Source organism: Archocentrus centrarchus, chromosome 9 (genome assembly GCF_007364275.1).
Source record: "Archocentrus centrarchus isolate MPI-CPG fArcCen1 chromosome 9, fArcCen1, whole genome shotgun sequence".
In the NCBI taxonomy this organism is placed as follows: Eukaryota; Metazoa; Chordata; class Actinopteri; order Cichliformes; family Cichlidae; genus Archocentrus; species Archocentrus centrarchus.
The window spans coordinates 8,684,089-8,701,581 of NC_044354.1; the positions used below are offsets into that span (position 1 = coordinate 8,684,089).

Below are 17,493 nucleotides of genomic sequence, written 5' to 3' on the forward strand. Positions count from 1 at the left end.
ATGTAAGTGAATGGTCTTTAGTTTACACTAGTCCAAAAGAACAGGTCAAGAGAATTATCTTAAAATATTAGCTGCCCTCTTACCCTTTCCTCCCTTCTCTTGCCTTTCTTTTTTTTCTCCCCTCCTGTTTTCCTGAAGGCACACAGCACCTGTTGCACTCACACAAAGTAGGCATTTTAGGAATTCAGACTGCATGATTTTCTTGACTTAACAATAAACATATTGATATACCAGTCAAAGTTTTTCTGAATGCACTCATTTTTTATGAGTGCATAAATTTTTTTTAATATTTAATATTTTTATATTACAAATTTGTTGATAGTCACATAGCAGGTGTGGAAAATATGAAGATGAAACAGGAAGCAGCTAAAAACTACTTGCCTCTTTATAATTATCAACGTTTAGATTGCATGCCTATTTTAATACGTTTTATGTTTCAATTTATATTTTAAATCGCACTCATTTGAACTTGAATCACTTGCAATTTATTTTTCCTATTTTTTCTACCTGCTCTTGCCCTTTGAAAAGCATATCTGCTTTAATATCTCACTTACAGAATAAAAGATGGGCAAAAATAATTCTGCCTAACATCCCTAAAGTTGATATGTTTTTTTGTTTTTTAACATTAGTACTATTTAAAATAACTCCAAATGTCCACATCACTGTTATTTCACCCCATAACTCTTGCGTCTAAAGGCTATTCATATTACACATGATTTTCGCTGCGGATGTCCCATCTGAGTTTAGGCCTACAGCTTATTTTCTAAAGTTTCATAAATCCTCCTTGTGAGCATTTGTCTGATTAAGTCGATGACAGACGCGCTTCCCCTGGTGCACTCGAGCTTGAATTTGTCCTTGGCTGAGTCAGGGACTCGCCACTGCGGGGCGTCTGGGCGCTGGAGCAGCGCCTCGAACCGCTTCAGTCCGCTCCTAGCAACAGGCTGCTCCGCTACATCTGCACGGGCATGGCCATCATCTCTCTGCACTGTGCTATCACACAGAGGGCTGAGAAGTGTCGCTGCCTTCCTCCTTTAAACTCCCTGTGCAGAGCTGATCTTTGTGGAGGTAAAATCGTTGAAATTAAATACAGTATTAAAAATTTTTTTTTTTTTTTAATTAGATGAATGGGCAATAAAACTGCAAGGAAAAGACCATTTAATATTAATTATCCTTTTCCTTATAGAACCTAATATATTTATACATCCATAAAGTATTCTTATGTTAACATTTTGTGTATTACCTCATTACAGGCTTCCTCTTGTTAAAAGAAAAAAAAATATGAGTTAAATTGAAATGAGAGTGTAATTGGAGCCCATGGTCTTCTTTGGTCCGCTGCCTCCGTTTGCATGTAATTAAATAGCGCCGAGCGCACCTATCAAGCGGAGCTGACAGTGGAATATCTAAAGCGGTCACTGTCCCAGCTGTGTGCACCTCTTTCAATGTCCCCTTCCAGCTCTACCTTTCGGTAATTGAATTAGCTCGGTTTTAGGTGGGGGGAGGGGCTTGGCTTTGTTCGAGAGACGCCCATTCAAATAATTTCAAACCAATGGGACTGTCCCCCGCTCCGCCGTAACCAAACCCACTCTCTCACTCGGCGTCTCAAGCTGCTCGCTTGTGCCCTCACCTTCCTGCGTGTCCCGGCGTTTGAAACCCAAACACAAGAAAGAGGAAGACTTCATAGCGCGCTCATGGGAGAACGCAGTATTTTTTTCAGTCCTGCACGTCGCACGATGGCTTATATATGAGGAGGACAGTTTGGGATGCGGGCATAAACAAACGTCTCCACGGACAGAAGCGCACGAGAAAACATAACTCTGTCCTTTCCGACACCGAGAAGGACTCCTCCCCGCCTCGACCGTGTCACACCCGGTAAATCGCCACGAAAGGATAACATTCTTTTTTACGCTGGAAACAGAAGACCGAATCCAACATTCCCATTCATTTCGCAGTGACTGGCTGACTGTATGGCTTTAAAAAGTTGCCTGGAAAACATGAACATCTGACGTGCGTCTTACAGCGTCACCGGACACATTGATCCCCCCTCTCTTTTTTCTCCATCATATCTTGGGCTGACTAATCCCCTGCGCTTTCTGTTTGGAGTAAGAATAAGTGTTGAGCAGTTGTCATTTGCCCTGACACAGGCTACATCCAGTAGCTCCCTGCAGAGGGGAACACGATCACACCACAGAAGACACTGCCTGTTGTGCTGCGCTTTCGTGCCTGTATTTGCTGATCACTGTTTGTGCAGTAGATGGAGAGATATTTTGTCACCCTGATACGGATTTGTTAGAGTTGCCAACCTTCAAATAAAGCTTATGATTCATCTGGACTTTCGCTCTGCGTCAGAGAGAAACGTGTCGCTTTTCTAACTTCACGTTTCCATCGACCTGAACAAGTGCCGTCCGAAGTGTCATTAATGGTTTCCCCGTCGTTTTCTATGTTGTGCGCATTTGTATTTGTTTAGTATTCACAAACTGCGCCAGAAACACGCGGCCACATGTGAATGAGACTCATCACCTGTCCCGGTTGAAACGCCCGTGCAAGTTGACTGACTGACCCAAGCTGAAGAGGAATACGTGCCGAAGTTTTGCTGTAGTGATGCTGCAAGTGGAAATGGTTCTGTTCGTCTGCTTGGTGCTGTTGATGTGTGTATTTAGCCAGGAGCCAAGCTCCAAAGTGGTGGCCGACCGCTACGCTGTCTTCTGGAACCGAACCAACAGCAAGTAAGTGGCTTCACACCGGGCAGGTTTACCGCGGAGAGACGGCGATGTTCCTTCTCTTATGTACGAACAAGGTTTGCCGGATCACATCAGTGTTTATTCTCCGCAGTGAGGGCATAGTGCCAGTAGCTGTAGGTAAATGCTACAAACGAGGATAGGAAAAGACCGCTGTGTCTTATTTTCAGCGTGAGGCTGCTCATAAAAGCGTGCCTCCCGAGAAACTATAGATTAAAACGGTGCGTAACAAGGCCCGGGCATAACCTGTAAAGCCGGGTGTTCCTTCGCTTCATCCGCTGTCAGCAAATTAACTATTTGCCCATTTGTAGGCAGAAGGACAGTGCTATACAATCACTATCATTATCTTATGTTCTTTCTCTGTTCGAGGGACTCAAGCTGAGCTTGACAGGACCCCACTGGAGCCATTAACACCTGTATCTTATTAGTCTCAGCTCAAATCCGAAAAGTCAATTTACCTACAAAATATGGTAATTAATTTTCTCACTTTAGATTGCAAGTGTTGGTTATATTCGGAAAACTCCATCTGTAGTGATTCGTAACGGCACAAACAGGCCAAACGTCTCCAAACTGTGTGCTACGGAGCAGAGCGTCTGCCTGTCGCCTGTGCGTTTGCGGCATTTATCGTGACTTCGTCACAATAAGGAAACTTTAGGTGCTAAAAGCAGCCCATAAGAGTAAGTCAATATTAAAGAACCCCATTCTCATATTTCAGCACAGTTACCATGATGTTATCTAGATGAAAACGGCGACATTAACACGTCCAAAAGTACCTAAAGGAGTGCTTCGTAAGCACAGAGGTACCAGCAGAAAAATGACAGTGACACCTTTGAATAATAAAAACACAGTCAACTAAAGCCTAAGTTGCATATTATCGCGAGTTTTGACTTTTTTTTTTTTCTTTTGAGTTTTCAGCGTTTCTAACTTCTAATTGCCCAAGTTTTTATTTTCTTTTAGTTGCTGATAATTCAAATGGTTCTGGGATCACCTTTAAGGGGTGCTGGAAAATTAAGCGAAATGTTATTAATTTTGCTTAAGTTCATATGTTTTACAGTCAGGGTATAATTTGGAATGTATACATTTATATTTTCCCTATTTTTCATGTGCAAGCTTGAAGTGTAGTATGTGTGGACCTATTACACTGAAACAGTAAATAAAGCATATTAAAATTAAGCAGCATACTTTTCAAGCTTTTAGAGAATAAATGACAGATGTTTTGCTAAAATTAAACCCAAGAATCCTAATTAATGGTGCGTAATCCGTAAAAGGTTTAATTTCCCTTAGTGTAGAGATGGCTATTTAGTGTGGAAACCAAAAGTTTATCTTTTTAAAAGTTTTCTTTGAAATGTACTCCTTTTCCCCCCCATAAATGTGAGGATGAGTTGTTACATTTGACTTTAGAGGCATACCATCTTGTTTGAATGTCTCAAAAAAAAAAATTGAACTGTTAATTTAACTGTTGCCCAAAGTTGTAGAAGTGAAAAGAGGTGCTTTTCACTTTTCATTTTAGGGAAATAAAGATACTTATGTATTCAACACAATTAGATTCACCAAAGATCAGTTTTCAGGTGAGAACGTAGATCAGCCCCACCAGAGAACTTCAGCAAAGTTAAAATAAAAGTTTCTCCAAAGTGCTGCAGTCCTCGAGACAGGAACTTCTCTGCTCGGGCAGCTTTGAGTTAACCTCAGTGTACACTGTGCACATTCGTTGAGACAGCATTTCCCACTAAAAGTCCCTTATGGAGTTAAACTGTACAGCCTTGTCCCAGGCTTATTAAGTCTAAATGCTGCTGGTTGAGTTTGCAGAGAGATTTCACTCAACTGCCAATGGCACTTAGTATTTGTTGAATAAAATGCTCAGCGCAAAGCCATTAATAGCATATGCTGAATTTGTTGCACAACTATTTACATTCAGTTTGAAATTTGGGAAAACATGATTTATTGCTTGAAACAATTAGTGGTCAGGGTTACAGACGGAGGGTTGACTGTAAGCTTTCTCCTGAAGTCGGGGCCAGTCTAGCGCGGTGTGTAGATTCTCGGCCTGATATACCATAGACCGTGACTGCTGTGGTCTCGGTCCCTGTTCCAGCTTACCCTGCCTGTTTATTTGTGGAGCGCTTTCTTCAGTAGAAGCAAACACAGTTCCGAGTTAACGTTTGATTTCTGCTGTTGATAGGCACACTTTCATTAGTCTGCACATTTTTTTCCCAACAAAACAGTTTTGATTTGACTTGCCGCTCTGTTAACTTGATATTTTCCAGATGTGCTGACAAGTTTTCTCGTTTTCGGTAAAGGAAAGAAGGTAACGTGTAGTTAAGAAAAGGAAATGTATGTAAATCTACTTTTGATCTTTGATCTGACATAGGAACAGCAAACAAGAAATGGTGAGATTGTTGTGATGCATGTATTCGAGTCCCCTGTAAAATCAGAGGAATAGATAGTTTCCTGCATCTCATCTGTTTCTGAAGCTCTTTCTTGCCCGAGGAAAGGAAACAGGTTTTCATGCGAACACCAGTCACTCTGTTCTGCTTACTCCAAATAGAGTTTGTTTGACTCTCACCCCTGCAGGTCTGAGGCAGGAAGCCAGAAAGGTAATGTTAAAATCAGTGAAGAAAAGGAGAGCGGCAGAGATGGCAAACTTGTCTTATTGATGACTCAGTTAATAAATATTGAGTCCCTTTCCTCATGCATTACCGTAGAAAGCTGGTGTGGCATGGTAATGAAACTTGTGTGCGTCTGCCTTTGTTCTGAGTTTCATACTAACACTGAAAGAATTTAAAGCGCACCTGATCACAGACAGACTCATTCGCACGTTACTTTCTAATTCATTTACAGGTATCAGCTTGTAATTTGTCAGAAATGTTGTTAGAAGGTAGCATAAGAAATCATTTCAGTGTTTTTTTTGTTTGTTTTTCTTTTCACAAGTTTGAATCATTTCACATTGTTAGCTGCTGGTATCTGACCACAATCATTCAGGGCTTGTTTTACTACCTACAGAAAAAGCCATTTGTTGCCACTCCTTTTTGCCCTGTATGAAACTGCAGCTTCCTCAGACTTCAAAATTGCCCGAGCTAGATGATCCATCACACTAAAACTATGGTTTGAGTTGGGTTTTGTCATAAAATCTCTTTTGCTTTTAATTTATTGTACCCAAATTGGATGTTTCACATCAGTGTGCGCAATATGTTACGCTCTGCTTGCTTACTTAATCACTTGAAATACACAGAAATAATTCTTCTAGAGAAAGCTCCTGCGTGGAAGTGCCAGGTGAAGCAGCTTCACTCGAAATGTCTGCCACATCTGTTTCTGTCGAACTTCACTGAATTTGAAACTGTCCGCAAGAAAGTAAACATGAATTTATCTGATTTCAGTTGAGGTAGATGTAAATGGAAAAAGTGAAAGGGCTCGAGCTTTAAACAGTTATTTATGCTTTTGTTTCAGTCGCTGATATACAAAGCACGCTGCGGTAGACCCGCTTACAGACCGACAGTAACGTCAGACGGGGAACCTCAGATTGGAAGTTTTTATACTTGAAATTAGACTTTCTGTTAGTTTTTAAAAAAATGTTTATTTATTTTTAAGTTTGTATTTTCTTCAGTAGGTTTCCTGTATTTGAAATTATAGGTAAATTATACATTATTATTAGTTTATAGCTATTTGTTTTAGGCATGCCACAGCAATTTCTGCTGGGTGTTTGTGTTGTTCCTGATTTGGGTCGAGGCTGAAGGGGGGTTTCCTTGCCGTTTTGTTGGCTTCGTTCCACCGTTGTGTCTTACGGCCACAGCACGAGACCAGAAACTTGCTAACTGCATTGTTTTTCTGAATAACACCTTTTATCTTTTCATTTCTCTCTCTCTCTGTGGCACATCTAAACTTTCTCTTTTTCATGGCTCATGGTTTTCTTTTATATTTTCTCATAATAACTTAATTTAGAGTTTTAACATTTAGAGGATGTTTCTTCTAGGAGTTCTCTAAAGTTTTATCTGAAAGAGTTCCATTAGTTTGAAATAACATTTCTCTCTGTGGATTCTGGCTTCTGCTATCTCACTAACTGTCTTTGCTTGTGAGCATTTATTCCAATAAGGGACAGGACAGCACTCTAATGATGTCTCAGCTGTAATACCGAAGAGATAGCTTTCACTTCCATTCTCCCCCTCCGTCCTTTCTTCTTCCTCATATCCCTCCTTGGCTTGATCCCGTGCTGCCTTTCTGCTCGCTGGCTCTCTCCGTCTCTTTCTCTCTCTCTCTCTCTCCCTCCTTCCCTTTCTTCCTCTTTTTCTGTCTCTTCTTGCCAGGCGCAGAAAATGAATGAATACAATTAGATATTTTCGGAGTCCCTCCACGGTTGATGGTGGAGAAAGACATGCAGAGGTCAGGCACACTCTGAGAGGAGCTCAGGGAGAGGTCACACACATACAGAGAGGAATAACGAAGCAGAAAGTTGGCTTGCAACAGACAAAGTAGGAACTGGAACTCTCCTTGAAGTGGAAGGTGTTATTACCATAAACAGTTTGATGCGGTTGTGGTCATGCAAATTGCTCAAGGTGATTTGTATTTTGCTGCATAATTTGTAGCTCAACTAATGGAATTTTCTAACAAGCTGCTTTAGACCTATATATAGTAGTGTTGTTGCTGGTATTAGCTTGCTTTTGTTGCTGTCATCTTTGTCTTTGTGTGTGTGTGTGTGTGTGTGTGTGTGTGTGTGTGTGTGTGTGTGTGTGTGTGTGTGTGTGTGTGTGTGTGTGTGTGTGTGTGTGCTAAATGAGCCATAAAGGTCATAAAGGGCTTATTTCCTTTTCTTCATATTCCTAGTTGCTGCAATAATCACAGCTTTCTGCTTCTGACTTCTTGTTAACTGTCGTAGACTGGTGGGTCATGAATATATGTATTATCAGTCTGTGCTTGCATGTACTGCATGTAGGCGTAAAACCCAATTTTATAGTAAAGCCCATATGTATGGAGTTGGAAAGTTATAGTCTATACAGCTGTTGGTCTTTAACACATAGGGAAATTTTATATTATCATTCATATTATTACAAATTCTGAAAACCTGGAATTTTTAAAGTCAAGTTGATATTGCCTTTGATTTTTGGCCCTGTTTTAGTTGCTGCTAACTCCCTCATCGTTTTTATCCTGACTCTCTCTGTGTTTTACTCTTTCCTCTATTCTAGCTCTCTTTCACTCCCTCCGTCTCTCTGTCTGTGGGCTGATTAGTTCTTGTTAATGACCCCTTGCGCTGTCATTTTTTTTTTTTTTTTTTAATGCCTGTGGCATTGGCAAGCACAACCACCAGCAGAGCTGCAGGGACAGCGAGTGGAGGGGGACACAAAGAGATCGAGGCAGAGAATAAAGACCAAAAAAAAAAAAAAAAAAACCCACAGGATAGAAAACCAGCAAATTGTAATGATAGTGTTGGGCAGTATAATACTTTTATTCAGTTTAAATTTAGTATTTTCTCACCAGACATGTAAATGCATTTTCCATTTAAATTAGATTTTTTTTTCTATTAACTAGAAAATGAGCCCAGCAGGCAGTAGTCAATGCTTAGTCAATGTGCTTGGCAGAGCAGCTGTTCTTCAGTGAGCAGTGGAAGAGGGGTAGGACTCTTGGCCGTGACCCTTGTGGAGACGCTATGCAGCGGACAGAAGCAGCCCTGTCGTCGGGGGTGACTGGTTAGACTGTAGTCTTGGGTATGCTAATCCTGCTATATATATATATATATATATATATATATATATATATATATATATATATATATATATATATATATATATAATGAAAACTCATGCTTAATGACCTTGACCAAGTTCGAAATATTACTAAAAGCTGTAAAAATACCACCTTTGAATATTAGGTTATTTACCAAAAAGTGGGCAAGATTTCTTAAAAATATAAAAATCTTGGATACTGTAGCAACATCATTTCTGATGGACATAATTCCCTCCTTTGCCCAGAGAACCACCCATTAATGTCCAGGTAATTGTTTTCACAGTAGTCACTCCAAGGTCAGATGGTGTGCTGAAACAGTGCTATCAGCTGAGTGATCTGTTTTTCAGCCCTCATTCAAACGTTGGCATTCAACCCATGGGGGAACAGTCAGTATAGTTGTACTTGGAAACAATAAAGTATTTACCAGCTTATGCAACTTCCACATGTGCAACGCTTGATGCAAGACTTATATTCTGTCATGGAAACAGTAAAAAAGCTTCCTTTTTTGTTACTGTGTTGCTTTTCTACTAGATGCACATGTTTGTTTATTCATGGGCTGTCTTTTTTTTTTTTTTTTTTTTTCTCCCGCTATCCCTGCTCACACTGTCACAGATTTTTTTTTTTCTTTATCTTTATTTTTTTTTTCCCCTAAAGTGACTTCATGTCATCCCAATCCAAAGCTGTATTCTTACTGTAAACAACTTAGGTTAATTTATGGTTAAAATGATTAAAGTAAACATAGAACCAAAAATATATATTAATAATACCTTTTAGGAACAGTGATAAGTGATTGCTGTCATCCTGATGAGGGTTGAAACACCAATCCAGAGAGCTCACTTGTTTATTATAGATCCTCATTCATAGCTGAAAATGGCGCTTAACCATATCCTTCTTCACGTCCTCTGCGCTCATCCGTAAGATGGAGGCCTGCGAGCAGCTGTTGTAGCACTTGATTGGTCTATCTCCCCTGACCAGAAAGGGGCGCTACTGAGAGAGGTGGGACAGCCTCTGTGCCCTCTGATCTAGTGAAAAACATTTTAAGTGAAGGGTACATATATTTACTTGATATAAATAATATAGACCAGCACTTTCTACTTTCTGTATTTGATCTTGTTAAACTCATTTACTGTCAAATTCATATTATTTTTACAGGAACTACACGGGCACGTGTGTATGGACAAAACAGCTGATGGGTTTCTTTCTTTATTTCACTTTTTAAAAATTTTTTTTATTTTTTTTTAATCACCCATCACTATTTTAACTGGAAAATGTGATGGGAGCGATTGAGACTGTTCGGTTTTTGCCAGACACATTTTCCACAGATAATTCCTTTCATGGTAGACTGGCTTCGGACTGTACGCTGCCGTTTTCCTTATTTAACTTGGGGTGCTGCGGGGGAGTGACTGGATGTTTTTCTAGCTGGGCAGCAGTGTGGAGAATAGATCCCAGAAGAGAACACATCTCAAGCCTGTGAATAAAGACCTAATTGACGGGTTGTAGCTAGTTGTAAATGACTCATGAGGTAATTTGTCTTCACAGACAGACTGAGAAACACACAGCGGGTTTGTACAATTGTGTGGTCTTCTTTCCCTTTGGTATTGACACAATCCTCTTGGTTTATTTGCTGACTTTTATACACCCCCCCCCCCCCCCCCCCCCCCCAAAAAAAAAAAAAATAAAATAAAAAATAAAAAAATTGCAAATATAAAATACAACTTTAAGTTGAGATGGTGTTATCACCTTCATTCACCTGCATGTGGTGATTATTTTTAACTGGCTGATGCAGCTTCTTGTGGTTTCATTGAGTTCCTTTTTGTTTACATTGTCATGAAAAAGTGAACAAAATATAGGTCAAAACACCAATTCTTGGGCCTTGTTTGTTTGTTTGTTTGTGTATAATATATATGCACACACAGATATAATACTTCTTTGTAAAGTTTCTACATGCATAGATATTAACAGTCACATAATGCTGTTTTTAAGTAAGCAGTTGTAATAAGACATGACAATGATAAGCTAGCTGCATTAGCTTGTTTGAATTGACATTAGAGAAAAGCAGCTAGCAGCCCCCCCCCCCCCCCCCCCCAGTGCTGGGCTGTGAGACTGAAAGGCAGCCATTGTTCTGCTCTCTCTGTCCACTCCACATAGCCAGGGCTGAAAGTAGCACATGCCTTTTAATCGGGGGGGTGGGAGGGTGGAGGCCAAAGGAGAGGAGTGAGGGAGAATCATATGAATGGCAAGGAGAAAGAGCGCGCGAGGAGTTGAAGTAGTAGTATGCTTCTGGACAGAAAAAAGGAGAAGAGTATAATGCAAGTGCCAGACACTCGGCTAGGTGGGGGGGGGGGGGGTATGTAGTAGTAGTAGCCAGGGGTGACACAGTGTGTGTGTGTGTGTGTGTGGCATTCTCTCTCATTTCCAAATGTCCTTACCCATCTTCTCTCCACACCGTCAACCTCATTCACCCTCTTGCCCCCCAGTTCCTTGTCTGGCCTTGCCATGTTTTAAAGATCCATGCAGCTCGCTGGCTGTGTCTGCCTTCCAGGTGGTGGCTATGGTTGGTTGGTTGGTTGGTGGTAGTTCTCCTGGGGCTAGACTCTGGGTCTTCACCCTGAGGAGATGTTGTCGTTATGGTTTGGGTTTAGTGACACCGTGGCTGTTTTCTACAGAGAGGATTAAGCCTGCTCAGGTTTAGACCCCTGCTTTGTTTCCTCTGACACTAAAGACTCCCACACACAGGGTTGTGTTTACTTGGGAGTTGGTGCTGTGGTACTAAGTTGCATCTTATTCTTAACTACTGTGACACATTACACGCTGTGCCCTTGAAAGTGCATTTTTCATTGCAAAGCATGTATCACAGTCAGAATGCCAGGGTGTGTGCAATGTAGCAGCTTAATGGAGGGTTTCGTTCCAAAATGGTAGATATCTGCTGTGGAGACAAATTGGTACAATAAGAACGAGCAGTTTTCGTCCTCAGAAGTAGATGTACTTTAAAAGCAGCGGCTGTGGTGAATAGTGTGGATAATTATGCATGATTGTAATTCAAATGGTAGGTATCTAATTTTGGAAGAAATCTCTTCATATTTGTCTCTCTAGCTGCCTCACTTTGGAGGATTAATAAGTCTAGTAAGACTAATAAAAATGGAGCAAATGAAAGAGCTATCATGCTACATTTTTCAAACTTCCTTGTTAAAAAAAAAAAAAAAAAAAAAAAAAAAAAAAAAAGCCAAACTGAACTTCAATCACTTCTACTACCACTACTACTACCACCACTACTACTACTACTGCTGCTACTACCACCGCCGCCACTACTTACATTAAAAGCTCTTTTTTTTTTTGCAGTTGTACCCTCTTGGCTCCAAGCTTTTTATGAGGCAACAGATGCTGATGTCTGATCCAAACTTTAAGGAGAATCTAGAATCAAGCAGTTAATAAATCATACTTAAAAAAATATGTAACACTGAACTAAGTCTAGCATCCTCCGCTGAATTTGGCTCTGATGCTCCGACGAGTGTGCGTTTTGTGTTTGTGGCTATCTGTTTCTTTTTACTTGTATGGACACACAGCTATTTGTGCGCATGCTTACGTTTCTGTTAGCGTGCAGTTATCCTGAGACGACCTCTGCTTCGAGGCCTGCTTTAATGAAGCAGCAGAAACACATACTACTACAGCAGAGCGCAGCACTATTCTTGACCCAATTCTCCGAGCCTGCTCCTCAGAGAGCTGCTTGATAGTTTTCCCATTTTGTGAAGTTGCATTGTGTTGTGCGTGTGTGCCGCTTTTTGTTTGTGTGGCGGTTGGTATGTCTGTGTGAAACTGTACTGTACTTTTTCTGTTTTTTTTGTTTGTTTGTTTTTTTTCCCTGAAGAGAAAGTGATTGATCCCCTGAATGTGTGATGAATCCCATCTTCATCCTCCTCCTCCTCTCATCGGTGCCCAGCTTTGACTGGTCTGGCTTATTCTGAACACTATCCCACATAACCAAATATGACACCCGAAAGAACATAGACCGACAGACACATATGCACATTTACCGCTCTGATTTGGAAGGGTAGTTCATTATTTCTTTAGCAAGGTTCAAGTTGCAGGAGATGTGGTATTTATTCAGCTTGTTTATTTTCTTCCTTTAAATCACCAAGCATCGAGCCTCAGAGTGCAGCAGCCTTTGATCCGCGGCCTATCCCATGACTGCAGCCCTGGGTATTAACCCAGAGCCACTGAGAGGCTTAAAAAGCCATCAGCTCATTGTCCGGAGACACAAAAACCCCCTTCCTCTAAAAAATCCCCCCCCCCCCCAATCCATCTCTTCTCTTTTCCTCCTTCCCTCCTTTCTTAGGAATGCCTTGAGCTGGCCTCTGCTGGCATTCATATTAATCAGTTTTAAGGGTCTAATGAGATAAGTGAGACTTAAGGGGAGTCCCCAAAGTGGCCTAAGCCCTCCAGATAAACAGAGGTGATGAGCGCTGCCTATGGCTACATCCTCAGGAGTGTGTGTGTTTTCTTCAGGATAGTCATGCATACAAAAGTTTTTAATGTCCTTAATCTCGCTGTTAAGCTTTGAGAATCAAAACAATACCAAACTGGATCAGTCATCACTTACTTTCTAACTGTTGAGGCAATAATGGACATGGGTTTTGATGCTTTTGGCAGGGTTCCAGATGTTTTTTGTTTTTTTTTAAAGGTAGCTAGTTCATATGGGCATTTTTTTCACCCTTAACACTTTGCTCCTTTTGTCTTCCTTATCCTGCCATGTATCCCTGGAATAGGCCAATAGATTTACTCCCGCTCTTTTGCTCTTTGTGCCATATTGTCCCCTCTTTCCTGTCTCTGGGATTAACAGATTTTTAACTGTACTGTACTAGGGTCTTGGGGTCCTGCTGAGGTGACCCAGCATGCCCACTGTCAGCATTAGGCTCCATGTTGTGGCTGCAGCACTTGAGTGACAGTCGCCTCCACTCTCTACTCCGCCCCCCCCCCCCCCCCCCCCCCCCCCATCTTTAAAAAAAAAAACCCTTACCCCAGCCCCTCCTGCTTCCATGTCTATGCTTCCAGCAGTGATTGTGTTTGTGTGTGTGTGTGTGTGTGTTTGAGATTAAAGAAAAAAAAAAGCTTCATGAAATAAAAATATGACACTAGTGAGACACAAAGAAGTATATAGATGGAGGCCATGTCAAAGTCTATTTTTAATTTTAAAAAATTAAAAAAACTTCTTAGGCAAATTAAATTATCCATAATCTGTAATAATCTGCTTGAAATTCAAGTGTAGAAGTACAGGCATTTAAGAAGACTGTTATAAAAAGATTTTTTTTTTTCGTTGCATCAAAAGGCTCTTGCGCTCTCTCTCATTTATATATGTGTGTGTGTATATGTGTGTGTGTATGTATGTGTATGTATGTGTATGTGTGTGTATATATATATATATATATATATATATATATATATATATATATATATATATATATATATATATATATATATATATATATATATATATATATATATATATATATATATATAAAAATGTGTGTTTGTTTTTGCACATTTGGGTTCTTGTGTAACAGATGGTCTGGTTGAACTACTGGAGACTACTGGGAGGGAGAACAAGTCTTCAGAGTTCAGTTTCACCTGCTGCCCTGTTCCTCAGGGCTGTAGGACCCCACGACCGGACACATTCCAGCCAGGATTAGTGCGTTCATGGCAAGCGGAAACACAAATAGGAGGGAGTGAAGGCGCAGCTCTTTTTTTTTTTTTTTTTTTAAAAAAGAAACAAAACGGTATTTGGCTTAGCAGCTTTTCAAATATTAAAAGTAGTACCAATACTATGTGACATTTCGCATTTTACAGTTTTTTTAAATTATTTTTTTATCCAAATCCCATTTTTTTTCCTCTGGCAAGAGAGTTTAACAAGTTGAATTTTGACATATTGACTATAGAAAACATACATATATTTCCAAAAAAAAGCAGCTGTTGTTGCTATGAAATTAAAGAATTTTGTCCAGAAAAATTTTTTAAATTCTGTTAAAAACCCCATATTATATTATATACAGTAATAAAGCTGTCAGAGTTCTGTACTTATGTTTTTCATTTTTCATTTGTTTTTTTTGTTCTTTTGTTGTTTACATTAAATAATTGCTCCCTAATATCATCAGTTTTTTACATATTTTTCAGAACATTTTGGCCAGATTTATTTATTTTGTCTAGAAAATGTAAAATCACCTTCTGTTTATTATGAAATTTTATGAAATTGCCTGAGATTTTGCAGATGTTTCAGTGGCAATATTTTTATGAGGTACAGAGTTGTGGTAGCCCATTAGCCTGTGGGAAATGAGATGCATCATATTTCTCCTATTGGATTAGAGTGCATGCTTGGCTTTGGGTGGAGTGATGAAATATTCATTAGTGTTTTTGATCTCTAAGAAGAGTAGTACTTAGCACGGGATTTCATAAAAAAAAAAATCAAGTATAGGTAGTATGTTTTGACCCCGAATGCAATGAAAAGTTGTGTGCTTAACTAATTCCACTTTAGGCAAACATATTCACAATGGCTACCACTATAAGTATTTGTTTTCTTGAAACTAAATAAATGATCATCGATACGTATGGTTTGATAACTTTTTGTGTATTTAATTTTTGCTTCTATAAGCTGCATGCCATGATACGTTTGACCCTGGATTCTGGGTTTCTGCTTTAATAGGTTGACAGGTGTCATTTGCAAGGCCCGTGACGGTATCAGACTTGTTAATCTGTGAGCGGCATTGTGTTTGCAGCAGCTTTAATAATGCATTATAGTCACATTTTCTATGCCCTTTCTCTGGGATGTAAAGAGCAGTCCTTACATTAGGCCCAGGTCAGATTGTGTCTACTGTCGTACATTAGCAGCAAAGCCTTCCTGCCTGTATCACTGTTAAGAGGAACATGGCACGAAGATGGCTGAATTATTCACACTCATAATCGGCCTTTATGTCCTGCTGCCAAGTCTGGCCCCACTGTTATTCTAGTGCATAATTGATAGTGCTCAGAAGTGGAAAAGTTAGAAAAGCAGAAGTAATGTGAAGCGAAAGTGTAGTCAGGCAGCACAAGAAGGGAAAAGGGGGATAGAGGGATGGAGGTGGGCCCCTATAGGAGTTTTTACACTGAGCTTGTGTTAGCCTTTATGGGGCTTAGGCCCAGCTAGCGTGAGGATCGCGTGTGTAGGCCAGCCAGACTAGTCTTTAGGGGGATAGGAGAGGGAGATAAGAGGATGATGAAAGGAGGTGGGAGGGCGAAAAGATGGGGATCCTGAGTAACAAGGCCTGACGCTGAGCTGCCCCAAAATATGGAGTTAATCTGGGACTCCAGTGTGGGCAAATATATTTCATTAAACTGAATTTAATTACCAAAATAATAAGGTTTATTCTTTTTCTCTTAAATTATTGAAAAGGAGTATTCATAATAGTTCTGCGTGGTAGGTTTATTCTCGTGGGTTTGGTTTTTGCTTGGCCCTAATCCAGCAGTTTTTCTTTTTTCAATAGCTGCTTGCTCAGACAGGTAAGACAGGCATTGACATCACATTACAACCATGTGATACTATGATCGATAAACAGCAACCCCAAGAGAAGAGCAATGGTTGGCTCAATTCCAACAGTTAAGAGAGGCCATCTATTGAGAAATCGACTTAGTCAACCTCTTGAAAATGTTTAAAGACAATACTCAATAGTTAAAGCTAGGGAAAATAGCTCTATACCAGATATTGTTTCAATTACGCTGCGAATGCATATCTTCATTTTCAATTCCAAAAATCAACTTTTCCCTGTTTTTAAAAAAAAAATTTTTTTTAAGTACTCATCAGTATTACAAATTTTCCACCTCATTACATTATCCATTGTGAATTTGCTTAATGGAACCGAACTCTTCCATGGAAGTTTGAATGTTTCAGGTGAAGGTGTTAATAGCCCCAGGTGTATCCTGTTTAACACCTCTGTGACCCTTAACAAAGCCTTACTAACTGCTGTCTAGCTCTAACTTTTGTGTTCCATAACAAAGCCCTTTAGCTTTTAATAACACCATAGCCCTGTCAGTGTCAGGAGAAACCTGAGATAAGGTCCACATCAGAGAGTTGGTGGGAACTGTTTAATCCGCTTCTCGAAACCAAACCGATACACAACAGGCAGGGATCATGTTTGGCAAAGTGGCCTGCTTTGATGGAGGGGATCGTATGGTGTGAGAAGGAAGAATGGGAAATAATGGAGAAATAGAAAGGCGACTAAATGCCAGTAGTCTTTTACGAAGCTGTGAAAGAAAACATCTGGAGAATAATACAGGGAGTTGTACAGGGTGTGTGCTAATGCTTACTCACACAGACATTTACACACATAATGTCACCGCAGTACTACATGTTGTTCTTGTTATGATTGCTTCTTCATCCTGCAGATTAATTTGAGTTTTTGCCTCTGGTCACAACAATTAATTGCACAGTTACTTCATGTGTGCCAATAAATTGCCCAAATTGTGGCCAGTGTAATTTTCACCAAACACCAGTATTCTTTCCAGCATTCTCTTATCTCTTCTTCTCCAGGACTGATAAAGCTTTAGTTGTGCCAAATGTGGTGGTAAAATTTTAAATGTTTTTGGTCAGCATCAGTTTTGCAATATGTTAGATAGTATCTTTCACCGGAGTCAGTACAATGTGGCCATAAAGCCGTCGAGTGGAAACATTAACAGCGATATGTCTCAGAAACTAATAAAACCAATTTATGAGTGCACTTAAGGTCCATACACCTACTGGAGCCATTCTATAAAGATGCAGACAGAGATTGTACCAAACTCTCCCCAATTACCCACATTTAAAAGTGATAAATGTGGATCGATAAGTGATAGAGGGAGGTTAATCTCTGACTTATCCAGTTATTTCCAATTTAGACACTCCTTTTCAAACTAAAATTGCAGCATTTACAAGCTTACCATTGATTTGTTTTATTGTTTTCTTCCTACAGGCTAAATGCATTGAGCTGTTTTTTGCTGTAGTAGAATTAATGTTCTCATCTTTTGTAGTCTTTAAAAAAAAACAAAAAAA

General features: G+C 39.9%; 1 protein-coding gene across 1 annotated transcript in view; it reads left to right on the forward strand.

Annotated features, from left to right (window-relative positions):
- Positions 1 to 1,601: 1,601 nt before the first annotated feature.
- efna5b (ephrin-A5b) overlaps positions 1,602 to 17,493 on the forward strand; it is a 95,042-nt gene continuing 79,150 nt past the window's right edge. Inside the window, exon 1 of the mRNA XM_030737770.1 lies at positions 1,602 to 2,723. Coding sequence (XP_030593630.1) covers positions 2,599 to 2,723 — 125 coding nt within the window. The 5' untranslated portion in view covers positions 1,602 to 2,598. The remainder of the gene's footprint in view (positions 2,724 to 17,493) is intronic.